This window comes from Halichoeres trimaculatus, unplaced genomic scaffold, assembly GCF_033239565.1.
Source record: "Halichoeres trimaculatus isolate MK-OKI-2021-1 unplaced genomic scaffold, fHalTri1.1 fHalTri1_scaffold_19, whole genome shotgun sequence".
Lineage (NCBI taxonomy): Eukaryota > Metazoa > Chordata > Actinopteri > Labriformes > Labridae > Halichoeres > Halichoeres trimaculatus.
In genome coordinates this window covers 8,993,645-9,018,994 of record NW_027437197.1, presented here as the reverse complement: position 1 = coordinate 9,018,994, position 25,350 = coordinate 8,993,645, and the positions used below count along the sequence as shown (strand labels likewise).

Sequence of the window (25,350 nt, the reverse complement as noted above, 5' to 3'; positions counted from 1 at the left end):
CTCAAGTTCTCTGTTTCTATACAACTTTCTGTTTTTTATAGCTTTGCTCATTCTGCTCCAATGATAGTGGTGTGGATTTCAGAGCTTGCGATCTAATTACAAGCAGACGCCAAAGCCACATGAGAGCTCACTTGTGATGAGGCGATGATGAATCGAGGTAAACGTCTCCCCTCTTCATTATTATTGGGCTTAAACAACTAAGTGCAAATAAATAACTTGAGTATTTGGAGGAAACTTTTTCTAATTATTAGATAATCAAAAATAAAATGAGGGTGTGTTCATGTTTGCAAGAAGCAAATGAAAACTTAGAAGAAAATTCTGAGAACATTTTACTTAATTAAAGTTATTTTGACTTCAACAGATATTTCTAAATGAGGCCACCCTCACGTAAATTTCACTGCTCACTCACACACGAGCTTCAGTTTACAAGCAGAGAGAACAAACAGAAGGGAAAACAAACTACTACACAGACCACCACCGCATAATGTCCCCGTATTCTTTGCATCCCATGTGTGTATATATTGCATTTATGTAAGCTGTAGCTAAACCTTGTACTGTCATTACATATGGAAACATGGGAGCCACTCGGAGGTCATTCCAGTACAGTCTGTATTTACTGGGCCAAATCCCACCATACATCCCCCTCAAACCTCAGCAACTTAAATTAGCACCAGCTGTGTGTGAAGCATGAAAATTGTGGATGCGGCAGCGTGGAAGTGCTGCTTGAGGAGCGGGACAGGAACATTTGGAACGTTTAAAGTTCTTAGGGGACATGCATGTCTGCGGCCAGCAGAGAGCAGCGTTCATATTTCATACACAGTTTGATAAATATGAAACTCATGTGCTCTTATCTGTTTTTTTCTTCATGTCTGATGCAATCTTAAGAGCTTACAACAAGAGGCCTGATGATGGTCCATGTTTCCATGGCAAAAACGTGTCCTCTCCAGCTTGTTAAAGGCTTTTATGCAAAAATGGTTTTAAATTTCACTCTGCTCCCTGTGTAATTCAAACGCTTCTGCACCGGCTGTGTGCAGGTTTCCTGATGAGAGCGATGATTATTTGGCATCTGTGGTGTACTTCTATTGGATTCACCTCATCGTATGTTGATGTCACCTTCTGCTCCAAGTGGTTCAAGAGGTTTTCGATGGCAGACATGCGACTGGTCAGGTCAGTGATCTGGAAAGAGATGGAGAGAGTTTGATGACGAGGATGAGATGTTGGGTAAAAAAGAGTAGGAAGATGATAAGCCATGATCAGGGGGTAAGGGAAAATATGCACCAGATGTAGTTACCTCCGCCAAGGAGGTTATGTTTTTTGGAGAGTTTGTCTGTTTGTCTGTGAACGACATAACTCAAAAAGTAAAGAGCAGATCTTGATGAAATTTTCAGGAAATGCTCTAAATGGGATAACGAAGAGATTATTAAATTTTGGAGGATTCTTTATCATTGAGAGATGGGGCGTTTTCACCATATGTGTACATATAACAATACAAGACAAGGTCACTATCATTTCTGACAGATATAAAAATATGATCCAGATCCTGGTAATATTTCTTTATAATTTTCAACACTGTAAGGTAACAAATTATCGTACAAACCTGCAACTAACACCAAATTGTCGCAGACAGTCTGCTGAAAGGGAATATTACATGAAATTTGGACTTAAGTGTTGTGTAACAATCACAATATGCTTGGCAGAGGTCTACGCTCTCTGACTGCTTTTCTAGCTTCTTATAGTATTGTAAATTCAACTGTTTACATAACACTTCTGTGATATCCAGTCATATGATTCCCATTTCATGCACAATGATCAAATTAAACAACCACAGAAATATGTCTTTCAAAAACAGATGGCCTTCAATTTATGACCCTCTTGATAAAGTCCATGCTGCTCTTTCACATGGTCTCATCAAAGTCTGAGGTCAAAGCCAAACCTTGTCATCCTCGAATCTGATTTTACAATTATCAAGAGGATCCTCTGAAAAAATGACGCAAAGCCACAACTGTCCAGATGCGAAACTTGACACTAGGACAATAACAGATTTACTTTGTACTTTTCTGAAACTAACGGCAGAAATTTGATCTCGAGGTCAGGAAGTCAAGTTTAAGGCCGCAAGATATTTCTTTGATGTTGTATAAACTTCTTTTCTTTGAGTTTTGCTTATGTTTTAGCAATTCCTATTAGAAAATGTCTACATCCTGTCCTTAACTCTGAATGCATCACTGTATTTATGGTGTCATGACTTGTCTTCAGGTAACAGACAGGGCATGTTAAAATTTTCTGAATTGCTTCCACGCTCCCTGGACTCCTACAAACTCTGAGCTCATTGACTCATCCTGATGTCTTCTTCCCCAAATCATCTCAAACTATACACATCAACTGACTTTGAACCTCACTCTGTAAATTGGACTGAATGTTTTTTTCCAAATCAAGACCAAACCTTGAGGAAATAAAAACCACACACAGGATGACTGGCTGGTGTCTGAGTATACTTGAACATCACAGCCAATGACAAATCTCACGGCTTTGTTTGATGTATGACAGACCCATAATTGGACTGGCTGTTCTTTGCAGGATGCTGTTTGTGTCTCACATTGTGTTTCCCAGCTGCGAGAATTTGCCATGACCGTGGAAATCAGAGGAGGGACAGGTGGGACTGATAAGACCAGGCTATTATTGTCATGGTTGGCTGATTCACATCCCTTCTTCTCTCTCCCTTATGTTTAATATCTACAAGAACATCCTTTGATTTATACCTTGGTTATTAAATGTTTGGTTGCACGACAGGTCTGGATCAGCTCAAAGGCACAAAAATTAAGGACACACAAGGACACATGCAGGCTTTGTAACTTCTGACACAGCTAAGGACAGACAGCCAAACTCATGGTAAACAAAATCTGTTTTTTATCTGCTTCCCATGAACAGAACAGTTGTTGCCATCCTTTCCAGAGACAGAGTTTTATGCTTACACATAAATAGACAATGATGTAATGTATGCAAGTAACCACCCTCTGATGTGGCAGCTGTCTCCACTTCATCACTCAACACATCAGCTTGATGAATTTGTGCATGTGTTCTGAGCTCTAAAGTTGTTTGGAAAATAATTAAAGTATTATCTGATAAAAATGAAAATTTATTATTTTACACCTGCATCCACTTATAAAGAGATTCCACTGGTATTTTCATGCATAGAAAGGGTCAATTATTTTGTTTACAGTGTTTTCTTACCCTTTACTGCTCATTTTTATGAAGCAAATTCCTTCCAACACATTTTTTGTTTTTAGTGGAACCAGAGCTGTGTCATGTGGTTTGAAAGTGCAGGCTGAATACTCTACTGCACAGAAATTAAAGCAAGGACGCGAACAGAAAGCTGAGTCAGTGCTTTTGTCAATAACGGACAAAATGTTTCATATTAAACTTAATATCTATTACAAGCAACTTAGTTATGAACACCACATCAGACTAGGCTACTAAATATGAAATCTGTCGTAAAAAACTTTTTTTTAATCCCTCTTTCCTTTTGTGCTCTAACCTAAAGAGGACATAATACACTGATGACTTGAAGCGTTCAGTTTACAGCATTTTCCTCCTCTTTGTGGCTCATTTTATGAAGAAAATTCATCCTTGCCGCAATGTTATAGTGAGATTGGAGCTTTGCCATATGGTCAAACATTATGTTACACATTCATTTTTGCACTGGAGATTCTGTCATGTGGAGCAGATTTATTTCAAAGATATCAAATTATAGGGAAAAAACAAGTATGTTTTTTCAATTTCCCCAATGACATGTTGAGTTTTAAAGCCTAAAGATTATTACACATACACAACACCTTTTATAGGCTGTTTAACTGGGCCAAAAACAAATATTGAAACAGAACACCAGCCACAGAGATTATATGTATGTCACTAAAGCTGACCATTAGGATCTTTGCAACATTATGAGTTAGAAACTTTAACTTGAAAGAGCTCACTTGAATCAAACCCTGGCTACAAACATATTTAGTACCTGAGGTGGAAGGTTAGATGAGTTCAAGCTCTCCTGGGAGGTGTGACTACAGGGGCCCAGGTGAGACTGGTACAGAGGAAAAGACTGGCAGTGCTCCTCTCCCTCCTCTGAGTCGTCGAGGTCGGGCAGGTAGCTGCTGCTGTCTCGAGGGCCCCAAGCACTGCCGCTGCCACACGAGGAGTGACTGAGCCGCGAGATGGAGCGGGAAGGAATCGTTCGGTTGTCCGGAAACGCAAGGTCATCTAAAAAAGAAAATCGACAGAAAATCAGTAAATCAAACAAGCAGCCAAAACTCTGTTTGGTGGATGTGAAATGAAAAAAGATCAGAAATTCTGCTGAGACGGGAAGATTTCAACCAGTTTCAGCTTTGTCCTTGAACTTATAATCATTCTTAGCAAACACAAAACACACATGGAAAAAGTTTTATTAAAAAATATTGACAAAGCCTTCTGCATTTCTTATGTTGGTAAAAAAACATTTATCCATGCTTTCTTTGCTCCACACACCATACTGCAAAAAAAAATGAAATCTTGTTAAGTGTTTTTCTCATATTTTAAGTAAACGGTTGTCTTTTTATACGTAATATGAGCCCCATTCACCTGACCAGTCCAGAAAAATGTCTTGTTTCAAGTTTTATAAACACAAAAATGTGTTCCAAGTTGCTTGTATCAAGTAAAACAGTCTGCTAATGGAAAAAAAAAAAATTGCTTGAAAATTTGCTTGAAACAGGAATAAAGTCATTACAAGTAACTTGTAACAAGTAATTCAGACCTTATTTTTGTCTTTTAATGACTTGAAAAAATACATTTTTCAGGTGAATGTGACTCATATTAAGTCTAAAGAGACATTTTCTAAGATTTCACTTTTTTCGCAGCGCAGTGATTTAATATCCGATAATGCACACAAAAAAGTTACTTGGTGAATGGATGGTGTGCGCACTGCTGCAGGAACTTTCTTTGTGAAAAGGATCAGACTGTTTTCACCAAAGGCACGTGACTGACAGCTCAACATCTGACCAATTATTTAAATCCTCTAAACTTCAAACACTTCTCTGAATTTTATCCGTTGAGCGTGCTGTCCTGAGTGTGGTCTCCATTAAGTTAATATCCAAACCATGTCCCAGATTTCTTAAACGCGTTAGCCAAATTTGGTTAGCCTGTAAGCTAAATAGAGCAAAAAACAAGTCATAGGAACACGCACCCTGCTTTTTCTCCAAGTGAGAAAATAACACATCTCCAGTTAGCATAATCACATTTGGCTTTACATTTTTAACCCTTAGAGATCCTTGAAACTTCAAGAAGACAGCAGGTTTCTCATTTCTTCACCTTGTCGATGAGCCAGCTCCATTTCTTTACGCTGCTCGACCAAGATCTGGTGGAAAACAGAGGCCATGTCTGCCTCAGCAAGCCTGGACTCCCTCATGCCTTCATCCATGTTCACGACGTCATGTGACACCTGGGCCTAAAGGATGATGGAGAGGAGACGCGAGTGATGTAGAAGGTACTCAGGTCGTGTTTTTCACCACTTTACTCTCTTTCAGTTGGTTGACTTGTATGTGCTAAAGCATCTGCAGACAGTTTTATTTTGGTAAATTGTTATTTTTTCATTTTTGAGGCCAGATACAACAAGATTTATTGGCACTGATGCTAATAAAACACAGACTAGTCAAACCAGACAAAGACAATCGATTTTTCAAAGAAAAAAAAAAGGAACCAGAAAAACAGAAACAAGCTGAAGGAGAAACAGAAAGAAGACACTCTTTAAAACATCTTTCACTCAGACAGCTCTTCTTTGAAAAATCCAAACATGGGAATCAATTGATCTCTAATCCATTCAAATACAAACTGAAGCTGTCCCAGGTTAATGTGCGTTAAAGTGTCTTGATGTACCCAGATCACCTTTCCTTTTTTATCCCCTGTTCTCACTCAACCCTTTCCAGAGGCATGTGTTTCAAATTATCATCCCCTATAAACACTGTGATAATTTAATCCAAAGCCTGTTTGACATTGCATTGTTCCTTGCAGACTGTAAACATTTCAAATAAGTTGAGAGAGGGAAGCTATTTCCAGGGGTGTGAAGCCTTTTACCTGGTTTGACCGTCTTCTGGAGTCTGTGCAGTGTCTACGACCCAGCTCAAAGTCAAAGGGGTCGACAGGTAGTCGCCTTTTGGCCTTTCTCATCTTCACAGAGCAGAGTGAGAAACACCATCACCCAAAGAAAGACAGGGGAGAGTAAAGTGGCTGAGATGAAAGTTCAAATGAAGAGATGAGGAGAGGAAAGGAAGGATGAGAAAATCTGCTAACGTAGTCATATCATTACCACCAAAGCAAAAATACACATTCACACATGCATTTGCCAGAGTTTGCATTAATATTATTATCTGTTTCTGTGTGTGTGTGTGTGTGTGTGTGTGTGTGTGTGTGTGTGTGTGTGTGTGTGTGTGTGTGTGTGTGTGTGTGTGTGTGTGTGTGCAAAATCAGAGGGTTTTTTTGATCCAAAATGAGCAGCCTGTTTTAACAACAACTTGGGATTTCTCCATACATTTCCAGAAAAACAGATGCTTACGGCTATCCCAAGAGAAGCACAGCTCTTGGAACAGAGATCAGCTGCTTGTATGGAACTGTGGCCTTGAAAGAAAGTTCTTTTTTTTTTTAGTCTCTATCATCTCCAAAAACTGTCATATTGTTTTAGTGCAACTTTTCTAAGTAGAATCAGAAGGCAGGAATGCTTCCCTGCACAAGTCAGGGAGGAGTTTCAAAGGTAGTTCTCCATTTGGAACAGTAGGGGGCACTGCGTCTAAGTTTGAATCAAAGACAGAAGCAGGAAGCAGGACTTGGCCCTCTCCTGGTCCCGTCTTGTATCATCCATCAGAGGTCTAGTCATATTATATCTAAATAAAATCTAAATCAGTGCTCCGTGGTGAAACACAGGAAAAGTATCCAGAGACCCAGCAGAACCCGGGAGTCCTCTCAAGCTTTTTTCCCACTGCAGTGATTGAATGTAAGCAAACTTTAGCTCCCACATTACTCACAGACTGTGGTGTAAACAATAGCAGTTTTTGGTTTTATGATGAATTCCAGCGGACTCAGCGCAACTTCTCTTTCCTTTTTTTTCTTCAATATCTGGGCTTAAAACAGAAACTCTCTCAGCTTATACAACTCTGCTCTTACTCTCTTATGTGCAAATGTTGACAGCCTGGTATTTACCCACATTACACTGCTGCTCGAGTCTAACCTTTGTCTTCATGAGCTGTCAAAGCATTCCAGCTGCTGTTAGGGGCTGGTTTACATCACAGAGATAACCCGTGTAGAAAACCCCTCAGCCTTTCTACAGAGAAAAGCTCCGTTAGCGCTGACAAGGATCAGTGCAGACCACAGCAGATCCATGCTCTCTCTTTGATGTTTACAGCGACACATGCATGCAAATTCTTGTTTTGTTGAGGGTTAATTCCCCTGTTCTGATTCCAGCATGTCTTTTTAATAAGTAAGCTTTTAGAGAAATGTGACTTTAGCCACAGCTTTGTATCTTGGAGCCATGACATTTCACCAACGGGACTCAAGAATGAGGAAAGTAGAATATCATCTGATCAGATCAGCTCATCATGAGGATGTGGGGCTTTGTTTATTCATAACATTCCAAATTTTGAAGACAAGTCTGCTATTTGTGGTCTGCCTGTTTGGGGTGGAGTGATGGGGATCCCTTTTGAAATCTGATTGGCTACCCGTCATGTTACACCAAAATCCAAGGCTATGATTGGTTGTTTGCCTTGTTAGCATGAGACTCCTCTTAAAATTAGGTTATCTGGCGGTGTTGTGAGGGACAGAATCTGAGACATTACTTTTTTGGATAAACATCTTTTTAAGTCTTCAAAGGTCCTGTGACAATCTTACCACTTGTGTTGATTCTGGCGCCCTCTGCGGACAAAGTAGTACTTCCTTTTTTTTTTTTTTTTTTTTTTTTTTTTTTACAGATTTTATCTTGTGCATAAGCAAGTCAGGATTTTTCCCCTGCTTTATTCTAACGCTCAAAGGTGAAAAATTAAGTAAAAAAATTGATACGATGAATTGAAATAGAAAAGCGGAATAAACTTTATTCATTCAACATTTTGCAAATAGCACGACCCTGTGTGTTCTATAATATTTACTGAGACTGAACCGAAAGCTCCAGTGAAATTGTAACAGACCAAAATCACCGCCACCAGTCTCAACAGGACTAAGAAAAGCAAACAAGGCCATCATGATTAGACTATGTTTTGTCTTATGTTGTTTTTTTTCCTGTTGACCCTGTTGGAAGGAAGGTGCCAGATGAGTCGTTTACAAACCCACTGCCTTTTTAAGTTTCTCATCTGACAAGGGAGATACAACTTTTAGTCTGGAGACATTTCACACTTACAGGTTGAGGTCAGTGAAGAAATCACTTTGTCCACAGGGGGTGCCAAAATCAGCACAACCACCTGTTGCTTGTCAACACTGGTGCAGCCAAAAAGTCCTTTAAACTGGCAGGAGCCTTGGAGGGGACTCTTTTTGGCGAAGTACTTTCTGTCACAGCTGGTTCGGCAGATACTTGAGGAAATGTGAAATCACCTAGCGTGTCGCAAAGCTTGTTTTCACACTATTAAAAATTCAGGAATTGTTCAAATTTTAGTGAATCAAATCCTCAGACCTGAAGTAAACCAGATGTCTTTTGTGGGTTTGTCATAGTCTCGATATAAATTAGCACTGAAATCAAAAGAACCATTTGTGTTTTGTTGTCTTAGTACAAATTAGTATCAGTTTCCTGTTTTATGATGCTTATCAATGGAATGCTCTCTGCTTGCCACAAACTCACTAAAACATAAGTGCCTACCAAATAGCTGCAAGATGCCTGTTTACTCAATCCCTCAACAAGTAAACAAAGATCAGGCAATTAGAAAGAAGGTCTGAGCATGAATAAGAACAGCATGTTGTTTAACCAATGAGATGAAAGTGAAATGTGTTCGTACCCCTTTGTCGGATTGTGAATCTGCAGCCTCCATACTGTGCTCCTCGTATCCATCCGCTGAAAGAGAAGACAGACATGTTGGGGTTGTTAGTGAGAACATTTTGTACAGTAATCCACACTTTCTGGAAAGCTATGTGATGCATGAATAAAATAAACCACTATTTCTCTTTTTGCATGTATTTGCAAACATCAAAGGTGAACAAACCTGCATGTTACATGATGCAAGCTAAGCTCACAAAGTTACACTCCTCTGCAGCAAGATGCACACTGTACAACTTGCAGCAAATCCAAATCCAAAAAGTGTTTTTTTGTTCTGGCCAAGCTACAGTGTTGAACGTTGTGTGTTTTCAGCCCCAGTTTATGGTGGTGTTTATGGGTGAGTTGCATTTCTACTTAGCAGTTCCCTCTTGGATACAGTGGAGGAGAGAAAAAAAGGTCGGAAGCTGCAGGAAGGAGCAAATGTTCAAGATGAGCTTCCCAGATCAACAGATCATGCGATAAGCAACTGTGAACATGGACTTCATGACTCAGTGTAATGACTGAATAATAGAAAATCAAGATTAAGATACACACAAAACACCCTTAGCACAACTAATACTGCATCTCCTCAATTCGTGCTGGTCATGGTTTCACAACAATGCTAACAGTTTCCACAAACATTTTTGTTTGAAACCTTCTCAGCACTCCCCGACAGAATTCTGGCTCTGCTCCCCGACTCTTGATCTGCCAGAGGAGCTTGGCTGTGCCAACCAAACCAGAACATTTTCCTCTGTTCCCAAACCACTGTACCCGCCGTCTGAGACTTCCAAAACTGAGAGGGCGAGATGGATCTCCTCTTACTCTCATGGGAAAATTCAATGCTCAGCATCACTTTCACTGAGTCCCCGAGACTATTTAAGTTGACAATCACAAGAATTCAGACGAAACAATGTTGTAACAAGGCAGCGTACCAGGTATTCAACACTAACAGGAACCAGAATGGATCAGACGAAGACCACACACATGCCTGGATTAAGTCTTAAAGGAAAAGAAGGAACCCTCACTGGGACAAACACAACATGAGCTTTAATGGACCTTCAGGGCCCCTGGGGGTGTTTGGCCTCCAGACACAAGAAGAGGACTTAGTCTGAAGTCAACAAGGAGAATCAGTGGGGGAGTGAGTGATGCGACCTCAGACTAGATGATGTGAACCCCTTTGCTGCTCTCCAGCTCATCTCTGGTTAGAAAATACAGTTACACCTGACTACCTCTCCAAAGAAGAAACAAGAAAACAAGAAAAAAATGTTGACAGCCAAGATGTTAAACTTCAGATTTAGAAACAATCTACTGCAAACCAGATCAAAGCTTGCTTTGCTTGGTTGTTGTTTAAACCCTGACCGCACTGGTTGTCATAATGATCTAAATAACAGTGCTCCAACATCGAAACATAGAATAGAATAGAATAGAATAGAATAGAATAGAATAGAATAGAATAGAAAATACTTTTTTTCATCCCAGCGAAGAAATTCAGGAGGAGTCACAGCAGAAATCAAGAAAACAAACAAAAGTAATAAAGTGTGTAGAAAGTGCAAAAAGGTCCATTAAAAAATAGATGATGACAGCTTGTCCATCATTCTCCAGTCAGCCAGCCTCCACCTCCACAGGGTCCAGGACTGAGCTTCTTCAGCAGTCTTTTCAGTCTCTGTCTCCTGGATCCTGTCTGCTCACAGCAGGTGAAGTTCTTCCAATGTAGCGATGGTGTCTGGTGTTAGCTCCGTTAGCCATGTCTGTGAATAGCATGATGCTACTTTGCCTTCTGTTATTCACTCTGTTGCTGGGTTAGCACGGCTAGCTTGTCCATCTTACTGGAGATAGATCTTACGTTCCCAATAATGATAGATGGAAGAACAGGTCCATGTCGTCACTTCTTAGCTCACACCTGAGAACCAGCATGTCGTCCTCACCTCCTTCTCCTCACCTTGTGGGGAAACATCAGGCCCTGCACCAGTTAGCATTGACATGCTACGGGCTGCTAACTGGTGATTTCACATGTAAACAATGCAGCCATGGTTACATGTAGGATCTCCAGACAAAGACAGAAGCAAAAGTAGTAAAAAATGACTGAAGACAAAACCAGTTTGATGTCCATTACCAACAAATGAATCTTACAAAGCAATGATCCATTCCAAATACAAAGATCACGAAAAAGAGAGAACAGATTTTGTGGCATGTTTGTGTTTGGTCATGGTAGAGGTCTGATGGTAAAGATGAAAATATCTTTTGGCCAGCTGACCCCTCACTTTCTGGAGATAAAATCTGTCAAACTGTTGGGTGTGTTACTGGGAAACTTTGCTGCTCGCTAATGAACATGGTGAATGTTAAAGCTGCAGTAGCACCAATCTGCATGTTTGAGAAGAAGCTAGCGTAGCTGACATGTGTCATTTTTTAGACATTTTTGTTGAGGGTTAAGAGCTTCTGAATAAGACTTTTCTTGCAAGATCAGATGTTTTCAAATGCTTAAAATAAGTCATTCACTTTGGTCTAGCTGTTATTTTCTGAATCATAAGGCTCTGCAAACTGAAAAAATAAAGAAAACCTGATTTTCTAGCCGAGTCTAATGAAATGTAATAAAAGTTTTCGTTGGATATAACCTGATAGTTGGAAATATCTCTCACCCTTGGCCTCTTTTTGTAGAATAAGATGAATGAGGTTAAGATTTGCAGCCTTGCCATGCACTCGCTCTAATAAACAGCTCAGCAAATTGGGATAATTTTTGGTAGTCATTACTTTCCACATAAAGTGATAATCAGAAGCAGCAGTTGCATCATTAAACTGAGAAGCCCAGTTTGGACACTTATGTGTGTGAAACTTTTCTTTTTTTATTGAACGCATGTGAACAAAGAGTCTTTTTGTGCACATTTCCGCGTGTGTGCAAAGACATTGGACTCAAAGTATGACACCCTCCGAGCTTTGGGGGCCCAGCGGACCACTGCAGAACACATACAGTAAAAAGGCAGCAAAAGAATGTGTGAGTGTGTGTGTGTTTGAATGTGTGTGTGAAAGAGAAAAGGAGTGTACAGTCATGCATGTTGAATCTAATCCAGGTGGTCACATGAACGCCTGCATGTGATGAGATGCTAATCATTTTAAACACAAAGCGTCTGTAAACATACACATTTATGAAGTGTTTGGTGCATGCAGCACACATCTGTGCACACTCTGTCAGCTCTATTCCTCATTAATATGGCGAACAAAAGTCCTGTTCTCCCTCCCTCTCACTCTCTTCCTCTCCCTCTCTGCAAGACTGGATCCTTCAATTCCAGGCACAGAATGGAAGACATGTGACTGGATGATCACAAGGCCCGCTGGGCTAAGCCAACTCACTCCGTATCCTTTCCCAAAATCCTCCAGGGTGACTCAGCGTAAGCAGTACCAGGAGTCTTGGCTGTCTGCTCATAATTCATTGATCTCCTGTTGCTGTGATCTCACTTGGAGACCTGCTGTGTATAATAAGGCTGCAAGTCCATGCTTCAAGGGCACTGGTTTCAAATGATTTGGGTGGGGCCGGAAGATTAGGCGATGCTGTGTGAGCAGTTTTAAAAAGAGAGGAAAAGTGGTGGAAAGGTTTTGATAAAGCCTCATGCCGTCACTGAATCAGACTGTAAACATGAGCAGCAAACATAAACAGGACCTTTGAGTATCATAATACCTCTGGTAATCATGTCTGAAGAGGTTAGGAAGCCAGTATAAGTGTACTACAAGACTGAGTAAAGACCACAAACTCTACATTGGAAGACATGGTCCGAGCTGTGTCCAGGTTTTGAGAGACTAAAGTCCGTGACATTAGCACTCAGCACAGCTGTGAGGAGCCAAGAGCTGGAAAAACAGGAAAGATGGAGGAGATTAAATCCCTGTGACAGATTTGGCAGAGTGATGATGACTGCTTCCTTTTTGAAAAAGAGAAAGGAAACTTAATTCTTGTGACTTAATGTCACAGAAATGAAGGGTCTGATGGGCAGGTGGTTGACACATGAGAGGAAAACAGTTACACTTTGTGTCTTCAGCTACGAACACAAGACACGTTAACTTTAAGATGCTTAATCTTTGTGTGGAGCAGTAGGAAGTATGCTCCCCAAACATTCTCAAAGTGTTTATAGCACCTTATGAAGTTATGTGTCCTGATGGTATTTCTTATTCTGATAATTACATCAGTCTAAATTTTTACACTGTGCTGGGTTTATTCCAAAGCAGTTGCACAGATTTCAGTACTTTGATGTCTATGCTACTCCCATAAACATGCACTGTAATTTTAGGATTATACAGCCTATACAAAACGTTGCTCCAGCTCTTGAATGTTAACATGAAAACTGACCCTTTTCCCATATAGGATACACTTGTCATCATGATGTTTTAACAATTATCAGACACCAGAGATTGATTCTAATGTCCAAATCATTTTTTCCATGCACTTACAGTCCAGTCCGCAGCTGTTGGAACTCTTTGAATCCTTTCATTTATTGGGGATTTCTGATGGTAAGCTCAAGCAGGCTTTCAGCAGTGCTCTGCTTGCTAAACTTCTGACCTGCAGCCCCTCCTGAGGGCTTTTAAAAAAATGAGCGGAACAGACGGAAATCTGTCAAGGTCACCCCTTCAAAGAAACCTCGACCTGAGACCTGACATTCTGCCACATTTGTAACCTTTGATTTACACGGCTTCTCATTCATACAGACATTTCAACTTGGCAGCTGCTGTCAGTACTCCACTTTTTGATTGTTTACACCAAGCAACCTCACTTAGCTGGTTTCTGGTTGAGTACTGACAAATTGTCACACTTAACATAGCTGCAGAATGTAAACAAAAAGTGTGTTTTAAAGGTCTTGAAAAGAACTGAAACTTTACTACTCACCCTCCAGGTCATTCTGGGAGAGACTGCGCTCTCCGCTCAGTCTCTTAAACAATGATCGCATTACTTTGGCACTGCCGAAGCGCTTGAAGCGAGCACGTACATTTTCATGGTACCACTCCAGTGTGCCAATCTTCAGGACCCTGATGGAGAGACAGAGGAGATGAAGTACCAGTGACTCACACATTGTTGATACACAAGTAGAAGTAGCCACTGTTACTTCAACTATAGATTTTTGTAGGGCTAGATATTGCTAAGAACCTCTTGATTCAATTTGATTTCAATTTAGATTCTTCAGGTTGCGATTTGATATCCATTTGATTCGATATTGATAAAATGCTTTGATTATCATGCCCCATTTGAACATATGTTGAATGTCACCTCACCTTTTGGAGCAATAAAACAACCCAAACGTCAGACTTTAAAGCTGAAGGATCTGGCTTTTTGCTTCTGCTGCTGCTTTGGCTGCCATTTTATTCGTTGTTTGGTCACTCGTGGCCCTGGCAAGGCAATATTTTGATGTATTGATTCATCAATATTTTTACCCACCCCTAGATTTTTAGGCTTTAATATTTGTATTTTGGCTCATGCAGTATTGTTTGAAGAACAAGAGTTGACCAAGCCATGCATTGCTTTTATCTGGTTTGCATGATTGCATGTGTTGCATTTCCCATGAAGCTACACCTTGACAATATAATTCATTTCTTTTAAAACTTCAACATTCTTCACTAAATTAATATCACACCAGTAATTACAGACAAAAAAGGTCTGTAATTACTGGTGTGCATCTATCAACAAATACTTAATAGTCTTCCTTGGTCAGGTAGAATAAAGTTCAGATACTCTTAATCACATCCAGAACATCCAGAACTGCAAGGAATATTAAGCAGGAAGTTTCCTGGACTTCAGAGAAAGACCTTCTATAACTCTGCCTCATCTGATCCATCAGCAGTATAACGGTAACATATGATGGAGCTGGACTGAACTGCTGGTATGTAATTCCAATGCTGCATCCAGTAAAGCTTGAGCAGTAAAGGACATAAACTGCCAAAATGTCCATCAATGCTGCATGTGCTGTTAGAGTGTGCTGGAAGAGCTGACTGAACCTCCAACTGTCCACACAATATGAGTTCATCTAGTCCACAGGGAGTACTTCACTCAACATTAGCTAAGCTAACATCTGTTACTCATCAAGTGTTGATAAGCCAACAAATATATAACTTTATTTATTTCATGCTGACGGACATGTCACTCAGTGATGGCTTTGTTTCTACACTGAAAGTTCCTGCATTTAAAAATCTGCAGTCACTTTTTAATATTTATCTTTCATAACTCGCTGAAATCAGCACCAACCATAAGGCTGATTATGAATATTTATGCTGAATGACGTGATATTTTCTGACGTTTAGAACAGTTGTACTGATACATGTGATTAACTGTGATGTGTTCCCTGTTAACACAAGAAGACATTTTACCATGGTGACACTGCTCGCATCAAAACATTGTCTCCCCTTGGCAGGCGAGTATTTTTATGAGGATTAAGCGTTTTTATTGCAGGAAATCAAATTAGTGATCTAGGCTAGATGTAACGGATACGATATGAACTCTGAACTACACCCTGTGGAGTTTGGGAGCAGCTCCACTTACAAGAGCAACGATTGCTTCTGACTTGTTAGTTAGGATGTTAAGATTTTCCACTAGTATCCAAAAGTCAGATTATCCTTTGTTTGAACAGTAGCTGATAGAGACTGGAGGTTTTGGAGTCAGTTTCAAACAAACTCGTAAATGAACCCCGCATGCATAAACGGGGAAGCAATTGTGCTATGCATGTGTATCTGCATGTAAGAGGGAACTGCACTGAAAAGTAAACCTCTGAATTAGGTCAAAAGTCCAAATACTCTGTGCATAGCAGAAGATTGATGATGTGAAGACTTCCTTAGAGTCTCATTCATTCATAAGGATTAAATAGCCAGAAATGTCTTCAAATAGACCAGATACATAAATCATCGGCCCTATAATTGGATCTCCAGTATTTTACTGGTGAGAATTTTCCATTTTTGACCAAGTCTCTGGTCTAATTTTCAACTTTCACTTGTGTCATTTCCCACCTGGCCATGTGACAGGGATCACACACCCAGCCCTGCTCCTTCTTGTTGAAGCGGCTGCAGGACTTGCAAGTGTACAGCTGGCAGTCCAGACACTGACGCTTGCTGTTGACCAGGAACTTGAAGGGCTGGAGACATCTGATACAGTATGACTCGGTCAGGCTGGTCTGGTTACCCAACAGCTCTCTCTTGGTGTCTTCTTTTTCGATTTTGGTCTTTAGGTCCCTGAAAAGAAAGTTTTGACACAAATAAGGATATTTGATAAGGAATTGAATCAGCTCTGAACTACTGCCTCTGTAAATGGAGCATGCACTTTTATCTTCAAGCCAAACCATTGAGCACCCCATGACATCACTTTTGAAGATTAAAACTGATGTAAATAAAGTGATATAAAGCTGACAAATAGATTCAAACAAACATTTCTGTTATGCAACCAGTGCCATCGCTGCAAAGGCCACACAGAAACACATAGCAGGAAGACGAGCTGTTGTTTCCCAGTCAGTTTTCCAAAGTATAACCCCTCCCGAAACCACAAATATTACTTATGCATGTATGTTTATGTATAAGAACATAAAATGAGACAGCTTTATTGGCTTATGTGCGTATTTTGAACACTGGACCGAGCCAGGCAGGCTGTTTCACCCCCTTTATTTATGCTAAGCTAAGCTAACCATATCCTACACTGCTAATGCCACTCTCTGATTCAAAGCACAAAAACACATGAAGTCCATCTGAGAGCAAATGTCCAATTCACTACTTACATTATGTTTTACAGCTGAACCATAATTGAACCATATTCAATTTCCCTTTACAAAGATTTTATGAGTCACCATGTTGGCTGGAGATGATGGGTGATGAGATGGTTGTCGGCACACGCGTGGTGACACATGGCTTCAATTGGCAACTTTGCATGAATAACGATTATGAACGGAAAAAGTCACTAAAAGCAGAAAGAGCTGCGGTGGATCTCTGGGAAACATTTGGCATTATAGCTACAAATAAGAGGGAAGTGTTAAGATGAGAGGTGGGGCATTAAAAGAGCACAAGCTCATTTCAATCTTGTTTAATACTTTATTCTGTAAGTGATCAATATGACGCCACACATCCCAGAAGCTGATGTTTTTTCATCTCTGCCTCGGCTTCAGTCAGAGAAAATATTGGTCTTGTTTTTTTCTTCCTCATTTTGGTTTTGGTCACAACGTGGTCTTTATCTAGGTGGTCTTGAATGACACATCCAATGCTGGTTTTGTTGGAGCCTCATATTATCCAAAACCTCCCAAAAGAGGTCCATATCACCCTGGGTCTGTTACACAAACCGGCACAGTGTGGTTCCATGGTAGTTGCAGCATCCTGCGGGAGTTCTTACAGATTATGGGTTAAAGTGACTTATTATTACACCTTATTACACCTCAAGTTTTTCCAGGAACAAGTCCAACTCTTATGACAAAGGTTCTATTTAGCTTCTCAACTTTTAAATCAGGGCTTTCTTTGTCATTGTGATCACTCACAGGCTGGGGAGAGGAAGTCTGCACAAAGAACTGACAGTGTTTTCTAAGTTAAAATCCTCCTCTGCTCTGATTATTTATAAACAACTGATCTAACAGCGATATTTTAAGTGCTTTAATAAGCCCAGTTATGTTTAAAAACTGCAAAACTTCACTATGTAATGCAAACTCATTTTCTTCCCTGTGTGACCTGGCAGATCCCTCCACTCATGACTTCACTGCCTCTAGCCAGATCATGTCTTCAGCAAACTGAAGTACACTCATGCTGATTGTTGGGGAAGCAACATCCCCACTCAGCGCTGTAAGATGCTGACAGTAGCAGGGAGGAAAGTCTGGGAGGAGTCTGGCCAAACACCAACTGAGGATAAGAGGATATCTATTGTTTATTGAAGTGTTTTTCAAGCCATGCTTTTTAAATCATACCCCAGATCACCCGGATAAAGTGGACTCTTTGTTAGTATCACATAACAGTCAGCAGTTACAGCTGGTGGCTGTTAGTGATGTGATTTAAAAGTAATATCTGTAAAATCAGCCTTCTTCTGAAACATCAGATCCCACAGATCTGGTGGAAAAGATGCAGCTCTGTGATTCAAATAAGATGTGTGCTCTGAGCAGCTTACAGCCCCTCCAAGCACTGATACATGGCTGGCTCAGCCAACTGTCCAAGACAAGTGCAATGGCTTGTTCCCAGTTTCTGTAAAAGGAACATACTGTCGTTTTATTGTTGAAATTTTACGTAGTTCTAAAAATAACGAAATAGTTACAACAAAAATCATGAAGGGCTTCTTTAGGATCAACTTTCTCTAGTTTAACTAGGAAAAATAGTTTCCTGAAGCAAAACAGAGAAGCTGTGGTACGTAAGACTGAAACGATGAGCTCAAAGACACAACAATGCCAGCCCACTCTGAGGACTTCTTTGAATTATGACACAGCATGAACTTCTCGAGGGTCACTTCAAGATGCTGTTACCAAACTTGCGGGCCATTGAAATCATGTGATGTTTTTATGAAGGGCCGATCTAGGTAATAGTTGGACAAAGTTTTTTTTAGTCTTTGAAATTACCCCCGAAATTTAATGAGAATTTGGTCAAAATTAGCTCATAACTTCTGGCCAGATTCTGTTTTGCAGTGCGCCTGTACTAGCAGTGTCTATCACAGTCAGGTAAGGCCAATTTACAACCCCACTCATGGTTAATAACACATCTGAAGCCTTCAGTCGTATCATTTAAAACATTATAGGCCTAATCATAAAGGTATATCATTTTGCATGTGATCTCAGTCATATCAACAAACTTAGTACTAAAGAACTTGGTGAAATTAAATAAATAGCTTACGATCAACTGCTTATTGGGAAATTGAATTATTCACTTAACATTTCAAAGGTAATTATCGGAGGAAACAATGAACCCAACTTCTCTATTCAAGAACTAAGCAGCTATTTATCACCTGCTTCTCTGGTAATGGCAGAAATGTTGGGATACTTCTAGAAACATTTCGTGAAAGGTTCATGTAATTTCAAACCATTATTTGCTAATCGTCACCTTCTAACCTTTGCAAGTTGGAGTAAATTAAAAAAAAAACTGAAAAAAAGCTCAGTAACCTACCAGTTGTGACTTGCAACAATAAATTTGGACATTATTTTAAAGAAGTTATGTGCTAATTTCAAAGAAATAAGAAAAAACTTTGTCTTATTATTACCTAAGTGTGATCAAATTTGCGGACCTCTAAAGTAAAGTGTTACCAAAAAATCAAAACACTTTCATTTCAGCAGAAAAAGATTTGACTTTGTGTAGATAGTGAAAAAATAATGCTGTGGTCCACCTTCTTTTAACATGTAGTTCCCCGAATATAAGAAGCATTACATGAGACAACATTTAACATGTTGGTTATTACTGAATAGTGAACTTTCTAACACTCTGAGTAATTACAATAAAATCCAGACCTCTCCTCCCTACTTGGTTCAAAGCTTCGCTGGCAGAGTTCATGAATCTGTGTGCATCAGCCAGACGTTCACTCAGACACAGACAACTGGGAAGAAAAAAGTTACTGACTGTTCCAATGCATGGTGATCCTCTTACTGCGTTCACCCACGCAAACCAAGCCCTTTGTAGGTTTAATAAAACTCCTGTTTCAAATCTTCTGCGCACATTTTAAACTGGTGTGTTTAACCCTGTCTTTAATCTTCAAACCAGAACCTCATATCCTCTCCTTTTCTATTCTTCTTGGCCAATCATCACATTCTCAAGTTATTACCTACAGGAGTATTCCCTTAGCTGAATAACATTTCGGACAAACAGCTTTTATAACTTAAAATGATTTGTACTTTCATCCGTTCAAGGAATTCAGATGGAGAAGATTAGATACTGTGAGCTCTTCATGTGAACTTCTCTCACAGCTTTCTTACTAATCATCTAGCTATGTCAAATACTTGTTTCTAATTGGTCAAAACTTCATAACAGGAGTTATTAAGTTTGAATATCAAAATTAACACGTCATAAAATAATCCATGGAGAAATCCCCGGTTCTGTCTGTAAACTGCTCAAAACATCCCATTCCCAAAATAGCACATGATGATGATAAAATAACGACACTTTAAACGTTCATGAAATCTGTTTTCTAGTTTACTATTTGCAGGGAACTCAACATCTTTACCAAAGCTTTTCCAAAATAGGTTTTTGTTAATGATCCAACCCATGTGGTTTGACAGATTTAGGCGTGACAGTTTTATATGTAAACCACATGAAGATCTGTACCTATTTAAAGACAGCAGACGCTCCAGAGGAAAACAGCAGTTGCCTCAACGTTAAAGAACGACTCGTTTCAATGGAAAACAAAAAGCTTAAAGAGAGCTGTCGCTGGAACCACAGGACGCTCATAACAACAGACACAAAGACATGTCCCTCTTTAAACCAAGACAATAAGATTCAGGGGTAAACAACACATCCTACAGTAAACATGTCAGAAAAAGAGAAATACAGGAACTATTCGCAGTGAATGAATGGATGCAAGTGTGTCTGTTTGTCTTGGAGTGATCATGGAGTTAAAAAACAGTGTTAGAGTTGCAACAGAAGATTTGTCTGAAGTGTTAGCTTGGTTTGGCTGCTTCATATCCAAAATCCTGCAGATGTCTAAAACACACACAGGTGTTTTGAATCTCTCAGGCTAATAATATGTCTGGTCAAGAGGGACGTCAAACTGTTATAGGAAACATGTGATGTCTCAATCTTTATGTACTGTGAAAAACAACGCTGGACCTTTCAAACACCAGGTCTTCTTGTAACACTACTGTCGTGTCCAACTAAGTCTGGTAGAACAGCTGAATCTCATCATTTATGTGCTGACACTGTATGGTTCAACTTTCATTCACAACCTGAGTTCTCAAACTGTAGAAGAAGATTTTCTCTGTGGTAAAAGTCAGAAAATTACTCCTCAGTATTGATTATTAAGTAGAAAGACGGTGACCTCCATCTTTTGGTTTCAAAACAGAAAATAAGATCATGATCATTTAGAACAGACTGATTATAACCAAATCTTTTCTTCCGGTCTTGTATAAGAGTTCAGTGCCATGCAGACCGTCCATCTGTTATTATTACTGCAGAAACATGTGAGCAGAGGCTCAGTGAATTAGAAGTGGATGACTGAATTTTCTGATGGTGATGTATCAGTTTAGCCTCATGTGGGTAACAGAAATAGTTCATGATATCATTTCTACTTTGGTCATCTCCACTTGGGCAGATGACCTGCAATGACCAACAGTTTAAAATCAGGACATGTAAGTTTTGACTTTCCATATTTCATTAGTTTTATGTCTTCATTTGGTTGACATGTAAAGCAAATAATAGACAGGCTTTATATTGCTTAGTGTACTTACTGTTGTGTATGCAAACTACACTCCTCCTCCTTTTTAAAGATTTTGCACAGTATTGCAAAGTAGTTGCTTTTTTTTTTTTGCTGCAGGTGAACGGTTGCAACCTCTTAAGACCCAGCATCCACATATGTGGACATTACATTTCTGCCTCTCAGACCCATGATACTTCCATTTTAAATATTTGACCAATTAGCCACTTTTGGGGACACTGCCCACATCATCTTTTAGTAAAATCAAACATTTTAGTAAAAAAAACAAACAAAAAAACAACATAATTAAACTGAACAACACAAATATCTTATAGTGATCTCTTAAAAGAAATAAACTAACTTCCTGTTCAAAAACCAAGTTTAGTTATTATACTTATTAGGTCTTACCCATCCAAAATAGCAAGGTGAATTAAAAATTGCACACCAGACAAAAGCTAGGGTCTTAAAAGGACTGACAATCATTAGCTCATTGTGAAGTATAATATATCAAAATGTGTATTTTAAAACAGATTGTAGATCAAGTTCAGTAAATACATACTTTCAGGTTTAGTTTTGCACTTTGTTTGTGGCTCTAGATTCCAGCTGTTCCATGAACTGCAGGTGACACTGAACACACGTGATGTCTGGAAACTCAGGCTGACACTTGTGCAGGTTTTTGGGTCAAAGTCTGGTGGTTTTTGAATATAAATAAGCTAAATTAGATAGAAGAATTGTCCTATCTGCCATGGCTTATACTTTATGGAACCCTAATTTAACAGAAAACCTAAACACTACCTTTTTGGAGCTCTTTATTCATTCAGTATCAAACAGAAGTAAGATATTCGTGACTTTTTGCTCACCCGAGTCTGTCTTCCTCCTTCTTCCTCAGGTCAAAGTCTCTCTGAACGACTGCCCAAACATGTTTGGCCTCCTCATCTGTGAGTTTGGAGAGGTCCAGCTTCTTCCCAGTCGTGGTGCCGAGCATGATTGTTCAATGTCTCAGAGTCAGCAGGCCGCCTAGTGTTACACATAAAATCATATAATTATTTTACAATGATGCTGAATAAAGCTTTAGGTCTAAGATAAATAACAGAATCAGCTTAGACCTCTTCTCAATCAAGCTCCATCTCCCACAACATCCTTTGGTCAGGATACTGTTTGGTACTCTCCATGGAGCAACAGGTGGAGAAGGAAACAGGCCGTATCATTGCTGCACCATCACACTGTTTGTTTAGAGTTTATATGTCTCATTTCTCCAAAGAAACTCGAGTGTTGTCTGAACTGCTCTTCACATATTTTTCTTTTGGTTTGGGACACTGTTTAGGGTGCCTTTGTCAGCCAAAACAAAAACGTCAGCCACACTCGCTGCTTCAGAAAACATCCCTGGCATGTAGCTGTTAGTCAGAGCCTCATTACCCATTTTGGAAGAATCCCCAAAAATCCCTTACGTGTCAGAGTAGCTGACAATATGTCGTAAACAACTAGCCAGGCTGTGTGTTTACAAAACCACTAGAGACGACCAAAGTCTAGTCAAAAGAATAGACAATCAAATGCCGAACAAAAAATAGTGTCACATATCTGATCGCATATTTTTAGTCTCAACCAACCTCTGAAGAAAACAGCGGATCTATCGTCACATCAGTGGCTAATTTTCGTCTCTATGCTCGCTAGTGTTGAACAGTTTTTGTGCAACATCTTTCAGCAGACTGAAATAATTGTGTTCACTGAGGGTCAGTGACCGGGTCATTTATCTGAATTTGAGATTTCTGTCCAACATGCAAGCGTCCTGTGATCTGGGAGAGTCTGGCACAGCTGAACCATCACATTACTCAGGGATCATAATCAAGTTAAACTCAGCCTGCCTAAATATTTCACATGGTCCAGCTTTATAATGCGTTGGTTACAGAGGATGAGGTCACTCTGCTCAAGCGGACAGAGAGAAGCACACATGAACACGCTGGATATATCATCTGCGATGCATGCAGAGCTCTCATATGCAGGGAGATGTAAAGGAATGCTCAGGAACATCACATAATTGTCTAATTGCTTAATCTAGCTTAATCTAATTTTGGCCTCAGCAAGTGGTCAAAACAAGCCAGCAAGACCAGTGGAAGTGACTGGAACTATCTGCTCATCCAGATATGTGACATGTTAAGGTTCCCACAGTTCACTTCTGACAGTTTAATTTCAGAGCGGTACATTAAGCAGTACACAGTGTGTGTTTGCTAAGCGGGTGGGAGCACCTTGATATCTTTCTCCAAGGAGCCATAATAAACACATGCCCTCTGCAATGCATCAGTTATCTTTGCGTAAATCTATTCTTTAGAATTTCTTGAGTTTTATCTTCAACAGAAATGTAAAGCAGCAAGTCTACAAAGGATTTCTTGTGTTACATTTTTTGTTCATGCAGCTCCACAGGTGCACATTCTACCTGTTTGCCAAAGGATGGCTCACCTTGATATCACCTGTGGAAACATACAAATGTGAAATAGTTTCACCAGCTAAAGCCTCTAACATTCAAAGCACTGTGATCCAAATCACTTGACGTTCAATTATATTTTGAATGAGACAAACTTGGCTTTGTCGCAGTAGATCTGCAACAAGTTGGTAAACATTAACTGGCTGCTCCTCAAAAAAGATACTCTGAAACATGGAAATCCAGAGATGCTATGTTGGATTATATGGGACTCTAAGCAAAACTTCTGTTCAAAATATTAGCCAACTCTGTCGTCCAATGAGAAATTAGCTTGATCAAAGCTTAAAAACAGGTATATCTGTAACCTTACAGAGATCCCTACAATCATCATCTTTTTTTCTGAGTTTGAATATAACTTGGTAAGTCTCACTCACCTTGGGGTTGAGGGAGAAGCCTGCAGGCAGTATGTCCTCTGAGGGCAGAGCAGACAGAGTGTAGAGCAAACTTGGTAGCTGACAGCAATGCTAATCACATGTCTAGTTAACCAGGAGGAAGAAAGGCAGGGAGACAGCCTGCCCACTGCTTTCCCTGAATGCACTTCAAAGGCTGCTCAGGGCCCCTGCAGGCCTCACTGACAGTGTTATCAAACACGCTGTACCTGCTACTGCTTTGCAACTACGTCAAAAATGACTGATGACTAATTAAAGTTAAATCAAACTGCTCAGACGACTTTGTGGGACGTTTCTCTGGATGTTGTTTAAAGCTGGCAGAGATCCTGAAGGTTATGTGGAGGCCAGTTTGGGCTTAATCCTTTGGTCACATGTCATGAGTTCTATAACAGAGAGGAGCGATGCATTGACTCAACTGTAGAATAACATGTGACACCTCTTTTCAATACCATTTTTTTTTTTAGGGAAATAATGGGGGGTTTATTCATTCAGAATGTAACAACAGCAACAGCACAGAATGTAAAGTCTTTGAAAATGCATTAATGATTGACTTGATGTTGGTTTAAGCAGGCAGAGAACAGATATTTTATTTGCAGAGTGGGAGGGTCAGGGCAAACTGAACGACAACTTAATACAAACCGTTTTTATGCATCGTGATCATTGCAGTTACTGTGATCTGAAAGCAGAGTTAAAATGAGGACACAAAGACAGGCATTTCAGAGGAAGACCTTTTACCCCAGAATAAAAATTTATGCTTGGACATTCCCAATTTCATTAAGCTAGCCCAACTGTATTAACAAAACCTAACTTAATTAACTTGTTTGAGATTTTACTTCCCTCTTTATGCCATAAATGACAGCTTTTGTTACCATTTTCTTTCTTGTGGTTTGGAATTTTTAAGATATCCCTTGACCCATGTGCTAATTGTAGAAATCCAATTCCTTTAATTTGTTCACCCCCTGTTGTGTTCCTTCTTTGTGGCTCCATTCACCTGGATTCCAACAAAAATTTGTTTTTACAGGTGAAATGTGAAAAGAAAAGCAACAGGCACCTTTGTTACCGCCTAAAACTACTGTAGGGAGTTTTATCAGGCTACAAAGCAGACTGAAAACCAACAATGATGCCTCTGTATTATCAACAGAAGCAAACAAGACCATTGGGTTTGTATATT

The 25,350-nt window shown here is 39.7% G+C and overlaps 1 protein-coding gene across 2 annotated transcripts in view; it reads right to left on the bottom strand.

Annotated features, from left to right (window-relative positions):
- mlphb (melanophilin b) overlaps positions 1–24,279 on the bottom strand; it is a 29,471-nt gene extending 5,192 nt beyond the window's left edge. For both annotated transcript variants that reach the window (XM_074695106.1, XM_074695107.1), the window contains exons 1-9: positions 24,165–24,279; positions 22,175–22,331; positions 15,977–16,198; positions 13,872–14,011; positions 8,988–9,043; positions 6,094–6,186; positions 5,332–5,467; positions 4,007–4,248; positions 1,093–1,176 (exon numbers count right to left, since the gene is read on the bottom strand). In XM_074695106.1, the coding sequence (XP_074551207.1) occupies positions 1,093–1,176; positions 4,007–4,248; positions 5,332–5,467; positions 6,094–6,186; positions 8,988–9,043; positions 13,872–14,011; positions 15,977–16,198; positions 22,175–22,299 (1,098 nt within the window). In that variant the 5' untranslated portion in view covers positions 22,300–22,331; positions 24,165–24,279. The remainder of the gene's footprint in view (positions 1–1,092; positions 1,177–4,006; positions 4,249–5,331; positions 5,468–6,093; positions 6,187–8,987; positions 9,044–13,871; positions 14,012–15,976; positions 16,199–22,174; positions 22,332–24,164) is intronic.
- Positions 24,280–25,350: the final 1,071 nt, after the last annotated feature.